The sequence below is a fragment of the Danio rerio genome, chromosome 24, assembly GCF_052040795.2.
Source record: "Danio rerio strain M-AB ecotype USA chromosome 24, GRCz13ab, whole genome shotgun sequence".
Classification (NCBI taxonomy): domain Eukaryota; kingdom Metazoa; phylum Chordata; class Actinopteri; order Cypriniformes; family Danionidae; genus Danio; species Danio rerio.
This window is the reverse complement of record NC_141044.1, coordinates 1,495,556-1,509,349: the sequence shown is the minus strand read 5'-3', so window position 1 is coordinate 1,509,349 and position 13,794 is coordinate 1,495,556. Positions and strand designations below refer to the sequence as shown.

The window sequence follows — 13,794 nt, the reverse complement described above, 5'->3', positions numbered from 1 at the left end:
TCAAGTTATCATTAAAAATATCACTTTTGCATTTAAAATGACATTACAAAGTTGAGAGTGGTCATGCACAAAATCTCCTCCGTATTCGTGAAAAGTGTCATGTCATGATTATAAAGATGTCAGGACAGTCTTATGAGCAGTCTCTTCCAGTAAAGTGTTTCCTTTAATGTACACTTTCTCATCCTGATCAACATCAGTGAACTCTTGGCTGCACAATGCAATCACTCCACACAAGTTATAAAGCTCCTCTACAAGTTTTCCATTTTCCTCTTTCCACTCTGGTGAACAAAACCAAAGTCATTTTCATGGGAAGTCAGTTCACACTGCGGCCGTTTTATTCCCTGATCAGCAATTTTGGGGCATGCAAGACCAACTCTTATCTGCTCGAATGGGGAAATACTCAAATCTCAAATACATCCAGACAAACTCTCATTTAAATATGCCAAAACAAAAACAAAACATGCTTGAAACGGCCCATCAATGTCGTTTCTTCTGCTCAAGTAGTGTTAAAAGGCATTTATTTCGGGTTGGCCAAAAGCTATTTACTCTACAATTGACTTTTTTGCCTGCTCAAAGTGATGTAATCAGCCCAGGTTTCTGTCTCCTATTTTTCACTCTGGTGAACAAAACTGAAGTCACTTTCAAGAACCAGTCTATTCAGTCTGTGGATATTTCTGTGTCTGATTAGTGATTTAGGGCATGCAGGACCAGCTCTCATTTCTAGCATTTTCACGTTTATGTTATTAATTATATATACATTTTTTTCCACGATGTACGTCCTGTTATTGTCTTATTGGAGAAGCCTGTGTCATTGCCGGTCAAAAATAAATAAATAAACTTGCTGGTTGAATAAAAGGGAATTTAAGTCAGTTATGCTATGAGTCATTTTGGATAGACTGCATATTTAATGGCGTCTCGGTGGTTCGAGTCCGAGTTGGGCCAGTTGACGTTTCTGTGTGGAGTTAGCATGTTCTCCCCGTGTTGGCGTTGGTTTCCTCCAGGTGCTCCAGTTATACCCACAATCCAAAGACATGCGCTCTAGGAGAACTGAATAGGCTAAATTGGCCATAGTGTATCAGTGTATGGATGTTTCCCAGTGTTATGTTGCATCTGCTGCGTAATATATGCTGGACAATTTGGCAGTTTATTCTGCTGTGGCCACCCCAGAAGGGACAAAGCCATAAAGAAAATGAATGAATGTTATTTACTAATACTAATATACCAATACTAATATTTGCATGAGTTGCATTTCAATGCTGCCACCTGCAAAAATCAGCTCAAATAAGCGTGATCTAGAGGCCTTTGCCTTTCATATAAGACTCTTCTGATACCAAATGATCAACTAGAAGTCCACTTATTATTTGTTGTTCCTTAAACGTGGGTATTCCTTAAGCTTTTTGTCAGGTAGGGTATTTACTTTTGGGTTTGGGTTGCCCTAAATCACATTAAATTAATTAACGTGTTAAATGAACAGTTACACTGTAGCTACCTCACCTTAAAATAAAGTGTAAGCATGCTGAGAAATGCTCATGTAAATTTTGCAAATCCAAACTAGAATGCAACATCCTATAAATGCTATTTTATATGCTCAAATAATGACATGTATTCAGGATATACAGTCAAAACTAATCACCCTCCTGTGAATTTTCTCTTTCATATATTTCCACATAATGTATAACAGAGCAAGGAATTTTACTGGTTGAATGAAAGTACATTTAAGTCCAATTTTTGGTATGAATAAATATATATGCTTCTCTATATTTATTACTAATTTTGCATTACATATATTGCTGCCAATGCTAAAGATCAATCATTACGTTCCCCAATTTAAAAAAACAAAAAGTCCTGCTTATAAAGCACTGGGGCCTTCATTTAGACCTGCTTCATTTCAACTATATATAACTTTATATACTTTTGGGTTTGGGTTGCACAGAGGGTCATGAAAAATTAGGTCTGGCAATAAAAAGTAGACCAGGAAGCCTGAGGTCCTGGAAGTCCCCCAGAACAGCTGGCTATCAGGTGTCCTTCACGTTTACCAGTGGACGAGGACAGTATCCGGTGGCACTGGCTGGTCTGAGGACAGTGTTTTATTAGATCTGCATGTGGAGAATATCTCCTGAGGGGCTGTAGAGGTTAAAACCTCCCCTGATTAATCACACAAATGTGTCTCTCTGCATGCAACATTGGGCTTCGTGCTCCATATTTGCCAATGGTAATGGGAGCAATGGTTTCAGGCACAGCACAGGGAGACATCGCTTACTATAGAGTAATGGAAGCACTCAGATCAGTGTGTTTCTACCGCACGAACCGAGAAAAAAAATAATCCTTGCTCTGTTAAATATCATTTGGGAAATATTTCAAAAAGAAAATAAAAAAAATCACTCAAGGGCTAATGATTGTGAGTGCTCGTAGGCCTGTCACAATAATCAGTGTCCGCTTGTTAAGTTGTGACGTATGAAATACTGTTTCCAGGTCCAAGCTGCTACTCATACGAATTGAGATAATATTTGTTTATGACCACATTTAGTCATATCGCACATTAAAGTGAGCTTATAAAAAATCATGGTGTTTACATCAGTCTCTGGCTGACATCACAGACACCAATATTTTAACAATTAAAAAAAAAAAAAAATGAATCACTTACTGGCCATCGTATATTAGGCATGGATGCTGTATGTATATTATAGGTGGGCATACATTTTTTTTAATGTAGATTAATCTCCAAATTATTTAGATTAAAATGGCTTATTTGAATTCTGCCGAAGGTATTCAGAATATGTGTGCAACCCAAATAATAAGTCTTTGAGGATGAGTTTCTCAAGCCAGGTGGCGCATTAGACCAGGGGCTCATCTCCTGTTTCTAAAATGCATCACAAACTGCTAGAGAAACTGTTCTACTGTGATAATTGGTGATGAAAATAAATGATGTTCAATAAGATGTACTTGTGTTTACTAACTGTATTAAGTTAAACGTGTATGTTGAACTATATAAGCTCCAAACAGCCATTTTAACAGCCTTAATTCGACTGAAGTCATCACTAAACTAAACAGAGATGGACTTAAGACTTGTGGAGTCTGCAGATATTTTGATATATAGAAGTAAACACCGTGATCAAACTATTACCGTCATGTAGGACTTTTCGACATATTTTCCAACAAGAGTCACACACGCGGCTGTCAGTAAAGGACCACACACACACACACACACACAAAAACACACATACAGACACACACAGAAAAAAAACACACATACAGACACAGACACACACACACACACACACACACACAAAAACACACATACAGACACACACATCGTGAAATGCAGAAGTTTTTTTTCTTTCCATTTGGCGTGCATTATTAAATTCCATAACACTCTCACCAGTCCTCACTCCTTATTTGCATCTAATAGCCCAGTTTGTTACAGTGGCATCAATGAAATGTGCATGAGTTAAAGTGAATTTGCCGAACTGCAGAACCTGCTGATTTGATTCAGAAGAGCTCTAGTTTGTAGACGGCTCACCGGTCAGGTATACAGCCGCGCTAAAATATCAAAGTGAAAGTCATCATAGCTTGCGTATAATAGACCCTGCTCTCAACCTAACTTTGAGAATAGATTACCGGCAATATTTTTTACCATGCGATAAGAGTCGCGCGTTAACGTAGTGTATCAGTGTGCTTCATAAATAAATATTTTAATGTATTGTATTGCTCTGCTTGTCTCAGAGGCTCAGCGCGTGCACACAGCAGCATTTTGAAAAACTAGAATAAATCGAGTACACCTTAACAAATTACACTTGTCCCATGCTTCAAAAGTCACGTTACACTACAAGCTTTGACCTATTTTCACGTGAATCTGAGCTGTGCAGTGGAACAAATGCACACTGCTGGAATAGATATGATGCTATAATCGCTTTATCTTGATTAATGTTTTTTTCATAATCGTTGGACGCCGAAATCAAATTACAGATTAATTGCACCACCCTATTTCAACTGCATATGTAACTCGTATAGTTTTAAAAAGAAGAAGCATTTATATTTCAGATAGCTTTGTTTTGACGCCGTATGAGTGATGAAGTGCTGGAGTTCAGCTTGATGAGTTCCTGCTGACTCTCGGTGTAGCTTTGAATGGAAAAGCCCTTTTTTGTATGATGAGGGATGTCCTCTCTCTGGTACCATTAGCAGACAGCGCTCACCATCTGCTACTCTAGTTCAGATGCCGTACAGGTAAGCGCTAAGTCACTCTGACACCGAACAACTCCCACATTAGATCACAGAGAGAGGAAGAGAAAACGAGCTGGCAGAAAACGCTGCCCCCGCCAGCTGACTTCTGTACAGACTCCACTACCTGCGGCCCCCGATGAATCTGTCAGGCCTGTTGAGACTCGTCATTTCAGTGCTTTCATTTATTGGCTACATCCTCAGCTCTCGGCCAATCACAGAACATATGCAAAGATATATGCAAAGATTAGAGGTGTGCTACACTCTCAGAAATAAAGGTGCAGGAGCTGTCACTGGGGCAGTACCTTTTTAAAAGATGCATATTTATACCCAAATAGTCCACAGTTGTACCATAAAGGTGCATATTAGTACCCAAATGTACTTAAAAAGTCCCTTTAGGTGTAAATGTGTACCTTTTGAAAAGGTACTGCCCCAGTGACAGCTCCTGTACCTTTATTTCTGAGAGTGTAGACAGAAGAGAAGGAGACACACCACTTACAATAAATAAAAAAGCAATGGCTGGAAAATAAATGTAATAAATATCATTAATATTTTTTATTGACCTCAATTTAAGTTTATTTGTGTAGCTCCTTTCACTATGTTTCAAAGCAGCTTTGTAAACGATGCACATTTTTGCATTATGATTAGATTCGGAAACATTAAGGTTATTAGTAGGCCTGTCATGATGTCTATGTTTGTGTTGCAGGATATATTGCACAAAATATATTGCAATAAACAATGTTATTGTTATTTTAAGATCATTTTATGCAGCTCATTATATAATGGCAGAATGACAATATAATATCATCACAATTCAAGTTCACTCCTCCAAAGAACACAACATATTTTATTCTTAAGAATATTTCATTTCATTATAGTCATTTTAAAGGACACCTATGATGCAAATCACCTTTTGTGAGCTGTGTGTAGTATAGTTTGTAGTATAGTGTGTCCACAGTCATGTTGGAGTCACATACGTCACGTTGTGGTGGACCCCAGGATTGCAGGGGTTTGGGTCCTATTTTAATGTCAGAAAATTAAAAAAAGAGACTTATTGTGTTTCCATCACTGCAATGACTGTAGATACTTTATATCTACACATAATTCTGTCTAAACTGCTTACAAAAGGTGATTTTTGATCATAGGTGCCCTTTAAAAGAGCTATCAACAATTGTATAATTTTGTAGATGTGAGCTGGTAAAACAGCATTTATGTTTATGTTGATCTGACTTATAGTCAAGACTAGTAGAATCTAGTAGAAGTGCTTTCATTTAGATAAGGTAGACAGCAGAGATGAGCAAAAGAATAAGTCAGTTGTTGAAGGTGCTCTTTCTTGCTCAGCATTCAGTATCTCTATATTATTACTCTACATCCAAACCCAGCAGCAGCAGCAGTAGTGGCACACAGCTGGTTTATTTTGGGAAGAGTCTGACCGCTGGACTGGACCGCAGGCAGGACAGAGTGATAAGAGCAGGAGAAACCCTGCTGACAGATGACAAGAGCAACAGGCTGTTTCTGGGACATTCAGCAGCACTGCCACGGACAGATAGTCAAGGGAAAAATAGAGCAATATCCAGTGCAGAACAAGAGAATCAGAGGCAGAGGGAGACGGGGAACAGAGAGACAAGAGTTTTGCAGGATTTTCAAACGCAATATCTGCAGATGCTTGTGTTACCAGAATGGCAGACATGTGTTCAAGATAGAAATGAAAATTATGGGGTTTTTATGCATCACAGTTGAGATGTTTTAATGCTAGAGCAGGGTGATTCACGGATGGTGACTTTTTTTTTCATGTGCATTTTGTCAGTAAAGCCAGTTGTGTAATCGGTTAGAATTCTCCAGCAGGTGCTTTTAGATAAAACTGCATTTAATGTATAATAGAGTCAACCCAGGCTCATTCTGATTACACACCCCTATATACAGTTCTGGAGAGTAAAATAAGTCATAGGAAGTACCTTTTTTTGTTGCAGTTTTTGTTTTTGGGAATCCGCCAGAGGCCGCTGTGTACGCAGTACAATTCACTTCTGCTGTTTTTGTGTATATCCACCAGAGGCCGCTGTCGAGTAACTAACCGACTGACTGAATGACCAACCGACCGATTCCCCCACCCACCACATTCAAACCCAACCAATAGTGTTTTCTAAAGCAATCCAAAAAAGAAAAGCCGCATGATTTTTACCATGATTTCAGATTTTACCGCACTCTCACCCAGTTATTTACTTGTTTATTTTATTTTTTGGCTTTTGTTTTTGTCTTACCAGCTTCCTGAAAGTGTTCTTTACCGGACTCGAACCCATGTCGTCATGGTCTCTCTGCATCTCAAATCCTCTGACGTACACGCCGAGTCACTGGACAGACTGGTAACAGCGGGAAAGCTGTCCATATGGGGGTAAGTGATCAGCTGGTAGCTCGAGTAGGAACTGCGTCATACCCCCCCGTAGCATTCATTTTGAAGACGAAATGCTGCCATTTGTACTTCTGATTACATAATTCACAATCTCCAGAGATGGATATTCTTTTACAGAAATGGCAGGATAATTTTACAGAAAAATAAAAACAAATATTATTCCCAAACCTTTACCTATAAATAAAATTACAATTACACAAAATGAAATAAATAATTGGAAAATACATAGAAATATATAAAATTTAAAAAGCAGTTAGTGTCAATTATATATATACACATACATACACTCTTGGCATGTATGTAGAGCTGCGTTTTCAGAATGAGCCTGTGTTGCCGAATGAGCCTGAGTTTTACTGTACTTCACTAACAAGCTATGTAAAGTTCGTAATCGCAAGGGATTTAATCGGTCAATAATGAATTAGAAGTGAATCATTGAGTGATAGTGACAGCTGTTTGTGTTGCTTCTCAGTGAACTATGGCTGTGTTGTTGCTACATTTGAATGATGTGGTTTACCAGGCATTTAAATAAATAATTACAGAAAATAAGAATAAATAAATATAAAAATAAAATTATATATTTATTTAAATTAATTAATTAATTAATTTATTTATTTTGAAATATATATTATTTTAAATATTTATTTTGTTTCTTTATTTATTTTAAAAATTATTTTTAAATATAATTTTCACATTTTAAAATACATATTATTTGAAACACACACACACATATATATATATATATATATATATATGTATATATTTATTTATTTATTTGTTTATTTATTTATTTATTAGTTTTTTATGTATAAATTTATATGCAACATAAATCACTTGCTGTGCGATTATACAGAAAAAATATTGTATGTTTTTATTTATTAATATTATTATATTTACTGGTTATTGGAATTTACTAGAAATCCCTTCATAGCTTTCTCTACAAAAACAGTTTTCAGTGTGTATACTGTTTGTACTGTATATAGTTTTATGATGCATTTAGCTGTAAATGAGCTTTGAATGAAGCATTTCCTCCATTAACTAATATATGATGTATACTCCATTATTCTACATTTCTGAAAAGTCAGATTTACTCTGGATCTTTCTTTAAATGTTTTCTTTCTTGTGGTGTTTTCATCACCAGTACATATTTTGCAGCAACACTGTAGAAGAATCGTTTTTGGTTTTCCCCAAGCTGATGTCAATAGTGTTTCTTCATGGCTGAATTTTGTAAAGCTGAGCACGGTGACCTTATTCTGTGGTCACCTGCGTCCCCGAACACACCCGACCCCCGCTCTGTCCCACACACCCCCAGCCAATCACTCTTATCTGCTTCTCTTTTCTCTGTCCTGATGAGAATCTCCTCCTCTCCTGATAATAATGCTGGATAACGTTCAGCAGGAGACTCGGATTCTGGTTGTTGCAGATGCTTTGCTCTCAGCTTGTGTTTTTGCTGGGCAACTCTGTTGAGCCTTGATTCATAGGTTTGCTTTATCTTGGACATACAGTTAAAGTCAGGCCACAGGCCTTAGTGCCCCACCAGTGACGATATACAGTCGTATCGCACTGCTATGAGTGTGATATTACAACAGTTTGACAGCATAATCATGTCAATAAAAAAGGAAATCAAACACAATGTCTCAAAACCTTCTTCAGCCATTCATTCCCTTCTGCAGCTGACGTCAGAACAGCAAAAGCCGCTACTAATACACAGACATCACTTTAGAGCTAGTATTTGAATGATTCTCTAGCGTAATGTCTAAAATGATGACAAAACAGCTGGTTTTAATATTATAAGGCTGAGCGGCATGAAATGCCATCAGTCTACAGAGATTTGCCAGTATTTCTCTGTTGCAACCGGGAGACCACAATAATCAACCCCGAAAATTCAAAGCAAAACAAACACTAGCAGAAATACTATCAGAAACATTACCAGACTATGGTATAAATACAGCACTACAACATACAAAAGTTTTATAATGGTTTGATCTGTAGAAATTATGCTGAGTTTTTCTCCTCTCAGGGCTAATTATGCGGTCTCTGTCGCCATCTTGTGGCAGAATGTTAAATGTCTTTGCTCCGTATGACAGGCGGATGCATATAGAAACTGCATAGTTGCAATCTAAATTACTACATTCTTGCCTAAAAAGCCTCAAATGTACATGATGTTGTCCAGTAGCTGCAATATTTGTCACACTGTTGTGTTTATTGATCTGATGTCACTCTTTGTGGGCGGAGTTATACACAAGGGTGAAGAGGCTGTACGAGTGCTGTTACTGCAGAATATAGCATGACTATCAGCCAATCAAAACCAGAAATAACCCATGTACAAAGAATCAAAATGTCATCTTTAATTTAATGTGTTATTCACCATGTCTCTGTAATGATTTGCCAAATTTTCGATCAATTTCTGTCTGTTTTTTTCAAAAGAGAGGTTAAAATTTTCTCTTGTGTTTTCCATGTTTAAAAGAAAAGTTTTGAGGTTGGGAATTACGCAACGGTGAATACATATTGACAGAAGTAATTGAATATTTGATTAAGTGATTTAGTCAAACACACACACACACAAGTGTCTAGAGTTCTGGAAGATAAACATTGGAGCAAATAAACAGTGCTGAGCTTTGAGTTGAGCTTTCAAGCTTGTTTGTAAAATCATCTAGCAGTCAACACACACTTTGAAGAACTCCTGAGGATGCTGTCATTGATGTTAAGCTGCTGCTGTGCGTGCGTGCGTGCGTTTGTGTGTGTGTGTGTGTGTTTGTGTGTGTGTGTTTGTGTTCAGTATCAGTATGGACCCTTTTCACATTCTCTGCTTTCTCAGCAGCAGAAGTGGTCATAGTTGGTAAACTCAGAGTGTAGTGAAAGGAAGAACACAACAAACACAAGAATCTTGTGAAAAGGGTGCATATGAGATCAGACCCATAACAAACTGCTCTGGATGAGAAACTGATCTGTCTGACGTCTCTTCATTCTCACTGAAGACACATGAAAGTGGAGAACAAATTGACCCTTTTTAGAAGACGATGTATAACTTTCATTAACATCTGAGAAGGATAGTTCCCCCAAGAATGAAAAATCTGCCATTGTTTACTCACATTTATGAGTTTCTTTCTTCTGTTAAACACAAAAGAAGATGTTTTGAAGAATGCTGTATATGTGTAACTATTGACAAACATAGTGCTTGTTTTTTCTACTATGGAAGTCAGTGGTTACAGGTTTACAGCATTCTTCTAAACATCTTCTTTTGTGTTTAACAGAATAAAGAAACTAATGTTTTAGAAACTGTAATGTGCTTAAATCTCTTTATGAAGACATACGTATTATTAATTAATATGTGCATCAAATTAGGAAAAAAAGGGTTAATTCTGCGCTATTCTCTCTTCTGGTTGCTAGTATCAGTTTCACATGGTTATATTTGTTTGTTTGTTTGTTTATTTATTTAAGTAATTTATGTATTTAAATTATTTTCATTAATTTTAAACTTGTTCATTTATTTATTTATTTTTTTATTTTTTTATTTATTTATTTATGTATTTAAACAATCTATATATTTTTTCTTTATTTCATGTATCTATTTATTTATTTATGTATTTAAATCATGTATTTATATATTCATTTAAACTATTTATTTATTAAAATTATGTATTTGTTTATTTATTTAAATTATGTTTTTATTTATGTATTTATTTAAATCATTTATTTGTTCATTTAAATAATGTATTTATTTATTTAAATCATTTTTGTTTATTTATTTAAAGCATTTATTAAATAACCATTTAAATAAATATTTAAATAAATTACAACTTTTTAATTTATTTATTTTAATTATGTATTTATTTATTTGTTTATTTATTTATTATAAGTTCTGTGGACAATAGGAAAAAAACACATTATGTAAGGGTGGTAATAATATTGAGCTTAAAATGGCTTAAAAAAATTAAACTGCTTTTATATTAGCCGAAACAACTCAAACAAGACTTTTTCTAGAAGAAGAAAATATGATCAGACATACTGTGAACAATTCCCTGCACTGTTAAACATCATTTGGGAAATATTTGGGAACTATATGAGCAATCCAGCGCAGCACACATGATCATTGGAAACAGATCAGCACAGCGTCTCCTCTTGGTTTTGTCACTATAGCTCTTTTTCCTTTGGACACAGAGAACATGATGCAGTCAGTATGTGCAGAAACGCCACTCTCACAACCACAAGAAAGCATCTTCCGTCACCGAGCGTTCCTGTGATCCAACATTTCCAGGCACAGATAATAAAGACAGGCTGTGCAGAGATAAAACTGAGGGATGAGGGAGAACAGACGTGCTTTAAACCGAGGAACAGAGTCTAGCAGGAAAATCAAAAACACATGAAGAACAGTTATGAGCAGATGTCCAAGAACGTGTGTTTGGTTTGTCTCTAATCACATTTTATATGCACATCATATATTTATGAGTGGAAGATGAGATTATTGATATTGCAAATACAAATCACTAAACTGATTTTACACTTATGAAAGCTTTTCAGACGTGTCTGATTTAATGCTTCAAATCAAAGGTCTGAATGTTCGTGATGGAGAAAGGAGTCACTTTTGCACATTTATGCCATAAACAGATCTTACTCTGACATGTGCTTGTTACAGTAAATTGTTTTAAATAATAATAAGTACTTTAATAATTGTTATAGAGTGTATAGGTGTGGAGGTTCAGTGGTTAACACTGTGGCCTCATAGCAAGAAGGTTGCTGGTTCGATTCCCAGCTGGGTCAGTTGGCATTTCTGTGTGGCATCTTCTCCCCGTGTTGGTGTAGGTTTCCTCCGAGTGCTCCGGTTTGTAGTGGAATTGATCAACTAAATTGGCCAAAGTGTGTGTGTGTGTGAATGAGTGTGTATAGGTGTTTCCCAGTGTGGGGTTGCAGTTTGGAAGGGCATGTGCTGTGTAAAACATATGCTGGAATAATTGGTGGTTCATTCTGCTGTGGCAACCTTTGATGAATAATAGACTAAATCAAAAAAAATGAATGAGTGAATGTTTATTTCCATTTATTTGTGTTAAGTCACAGTGCATTAAATAATGTTAACAAGCACAACTTTACATTTATTAATAAATTAGTAAGCATTGTATTGTTGTATTTAACCCCCCGTGAATACACATTTCAGAACCTTTCCATAAAAAGAGATTAAAATACTTTCATTTTTTATTATATTAATAAGTCAAACACAGATTTGAAAACTGTAAAGCGTCTATTGCTAGAACCTGACTTTATGCATGCGTGACGTAAATTATTTGGCAAGTGTAAACACATGAATGGGATATGGGTCACAGTCAAAAGAACGTGTAAACAGAAAGGCAAAACATCAGATATAGGCAACAAATCGCAATTGGGCATCAAAACCTGACAGTGTAAACTGGGCCAAAGGTATGTCATGCTGCACACATGCTGTTTCTGTGTGAAGTCAAGAAGGAGGTCTTACTCTGGGCCACCACATAACTATAGATGCCTTAAAAAACAATGAGAATTTATATATATATATATATATATATATATATATATATATATATATATATATATATATATATATATATATATATATATATATATATTCAAGTCCTGATCGGGAAGTATTGTGAATTCTGAAACCGTGTGATCAGGCCTGATTTCCAATCATGTCATGGAATCTGGACATCCCTAATTTCTAGACAATAGTTTTACTAACTCATTTCTAATAACTGATTTTTTTTTCTCTTTGTCATGATGACAGCACATAATATTAGACTAGATATTCTTCGTGTTCAGCTTAAAGTGACATTTAAAGGCTTCACTAGGGTAATTAGGGTAAAGTTAGGGTAATTAGAAAAGTCATTAAATAACAGGGGTTTGTTCTGGAGACAATCTAAAACAAATATTTCTTAAGGGGGCTAATAATATTAACCTTTAAATGGCTTTAAAACTGTGTTAATTCTAACCAAAATAAAACAAATAAGACTTTCTTCAGAAGATCAAATATTATAGGAAATACTGTGAACAATTCCTGAAGCTGTTCGACATCATTTGGGAAGTATAAGGCTAGTAGTATTGACCACATCTGCATCTAGAGTATTGTTGTGCAGCAAACTCAGTGATACACTTCATGTTTGGTAGACTGTTGTGTGCGCTGTATAGTTGATTAACGAGCACAGAATAATGCTGATTAAACAGGTGCTAATGTTAACATCAGGTTGTCCGCTGTAAGTGCTGTATGTTTTTAATGACTGCTTCTCAGACTACTGGACAGCGCTCATCAAAGTTTGAAGCTCTTTCATCTTCATTAATCACAGCGAGAGGCTTTTTCACAGTACAGAGCAGGTCAGTCCCAGATCACTTCTCTGTATTCAAGGAAGAGGAGCAGTGTAAGCTGAATTATTTATTCCCCTTCCTCAGATGTACGCTGAAATATGTGGGCAGTAAACTTTAGAAATGTGTGCTTCCAAAAAGCCATTGTTCGCTAATGACATCCTAGCAATTTTATGCTATGAATATCAAGTGTATCTCCATCCCTTAGGGTGCATATATGTGTGTGTGTGTGTGTGTGTGTGTGTGTGTGTGTGTGTGTGTGTGTGTGTGTGTGTGTGTGTGTGTGTGTGTGTGTGTGTGTGTGTGTGTGGGGTCTTGAATAGCAAACTCAAGAAAACCCACGATTGTGCACCATAAATAAGAGAACACAGTCATTTGCATACTGTAACTACAGCCGTAAACATTGGCTAACAAGCCTTCACTTCGCCTACTATATTACTACTTCTGTACATTAAGTTGGCTCTGCGGCCTGAAGGAGGTTATTAAAGGAGATTTGTGTACCGTACATTGTTAAAGTACTGCTATAATAGACTTTAATATAAGTTGATTTACCTGGAAACACTGGGGTGTAAAGGTAGACGTGTGTGTGTGTGTGCATTTGCAGTAAGATAGGATTCATTATTGATCATTTAAAAGGGGGTAGTTCACCCAAAATTGAATATTCTGTCATTATTTACTCAGCCTTTGCTTGGTTTTAACCTGTTTTACTTTCTTTATTCTGTTGAACACTAAAGACGTCTGCTAAAAACCTGTAACTATTGGCTTCCATAGTATTTTTTTTTTGGCTACTATTGAAGTCGGTGGTTACAGGTTTTCAGCATTCTTCAAAATATCTACCTTAATGT

The 13,794-nt window shown here is 36.1% G+C and overlaps 1 protein-coding gene across 8 annotated transcripts in view; it reads left to right on the top strand.

Moving 5' to 3' along the window:
* The window catches only part of nrp1a (neuropilin 1a), a 418,289-nt gene that overhangs the window by 154,040 nt on the left and 250,455 nt on the right, over positions 1-13,794 (top strand). For all 8 annotated transcript variants that reach the window (XM_087308241.1, XM_087308239.1, XM_087308237.1 and 5 more), the window contains exon 4: positions 6,480-6,607. In XM_087308241.1, coding sequence (XP_087164367.1) covers positions 6,602-6,607 — 6 coding nt within the window. In that variant the 5' untranslated portion in view covers positions 6,480-6,601. The remainder of the gene's footprint in view (positions 1-6,479; positions 6,608-13,794) is intronic.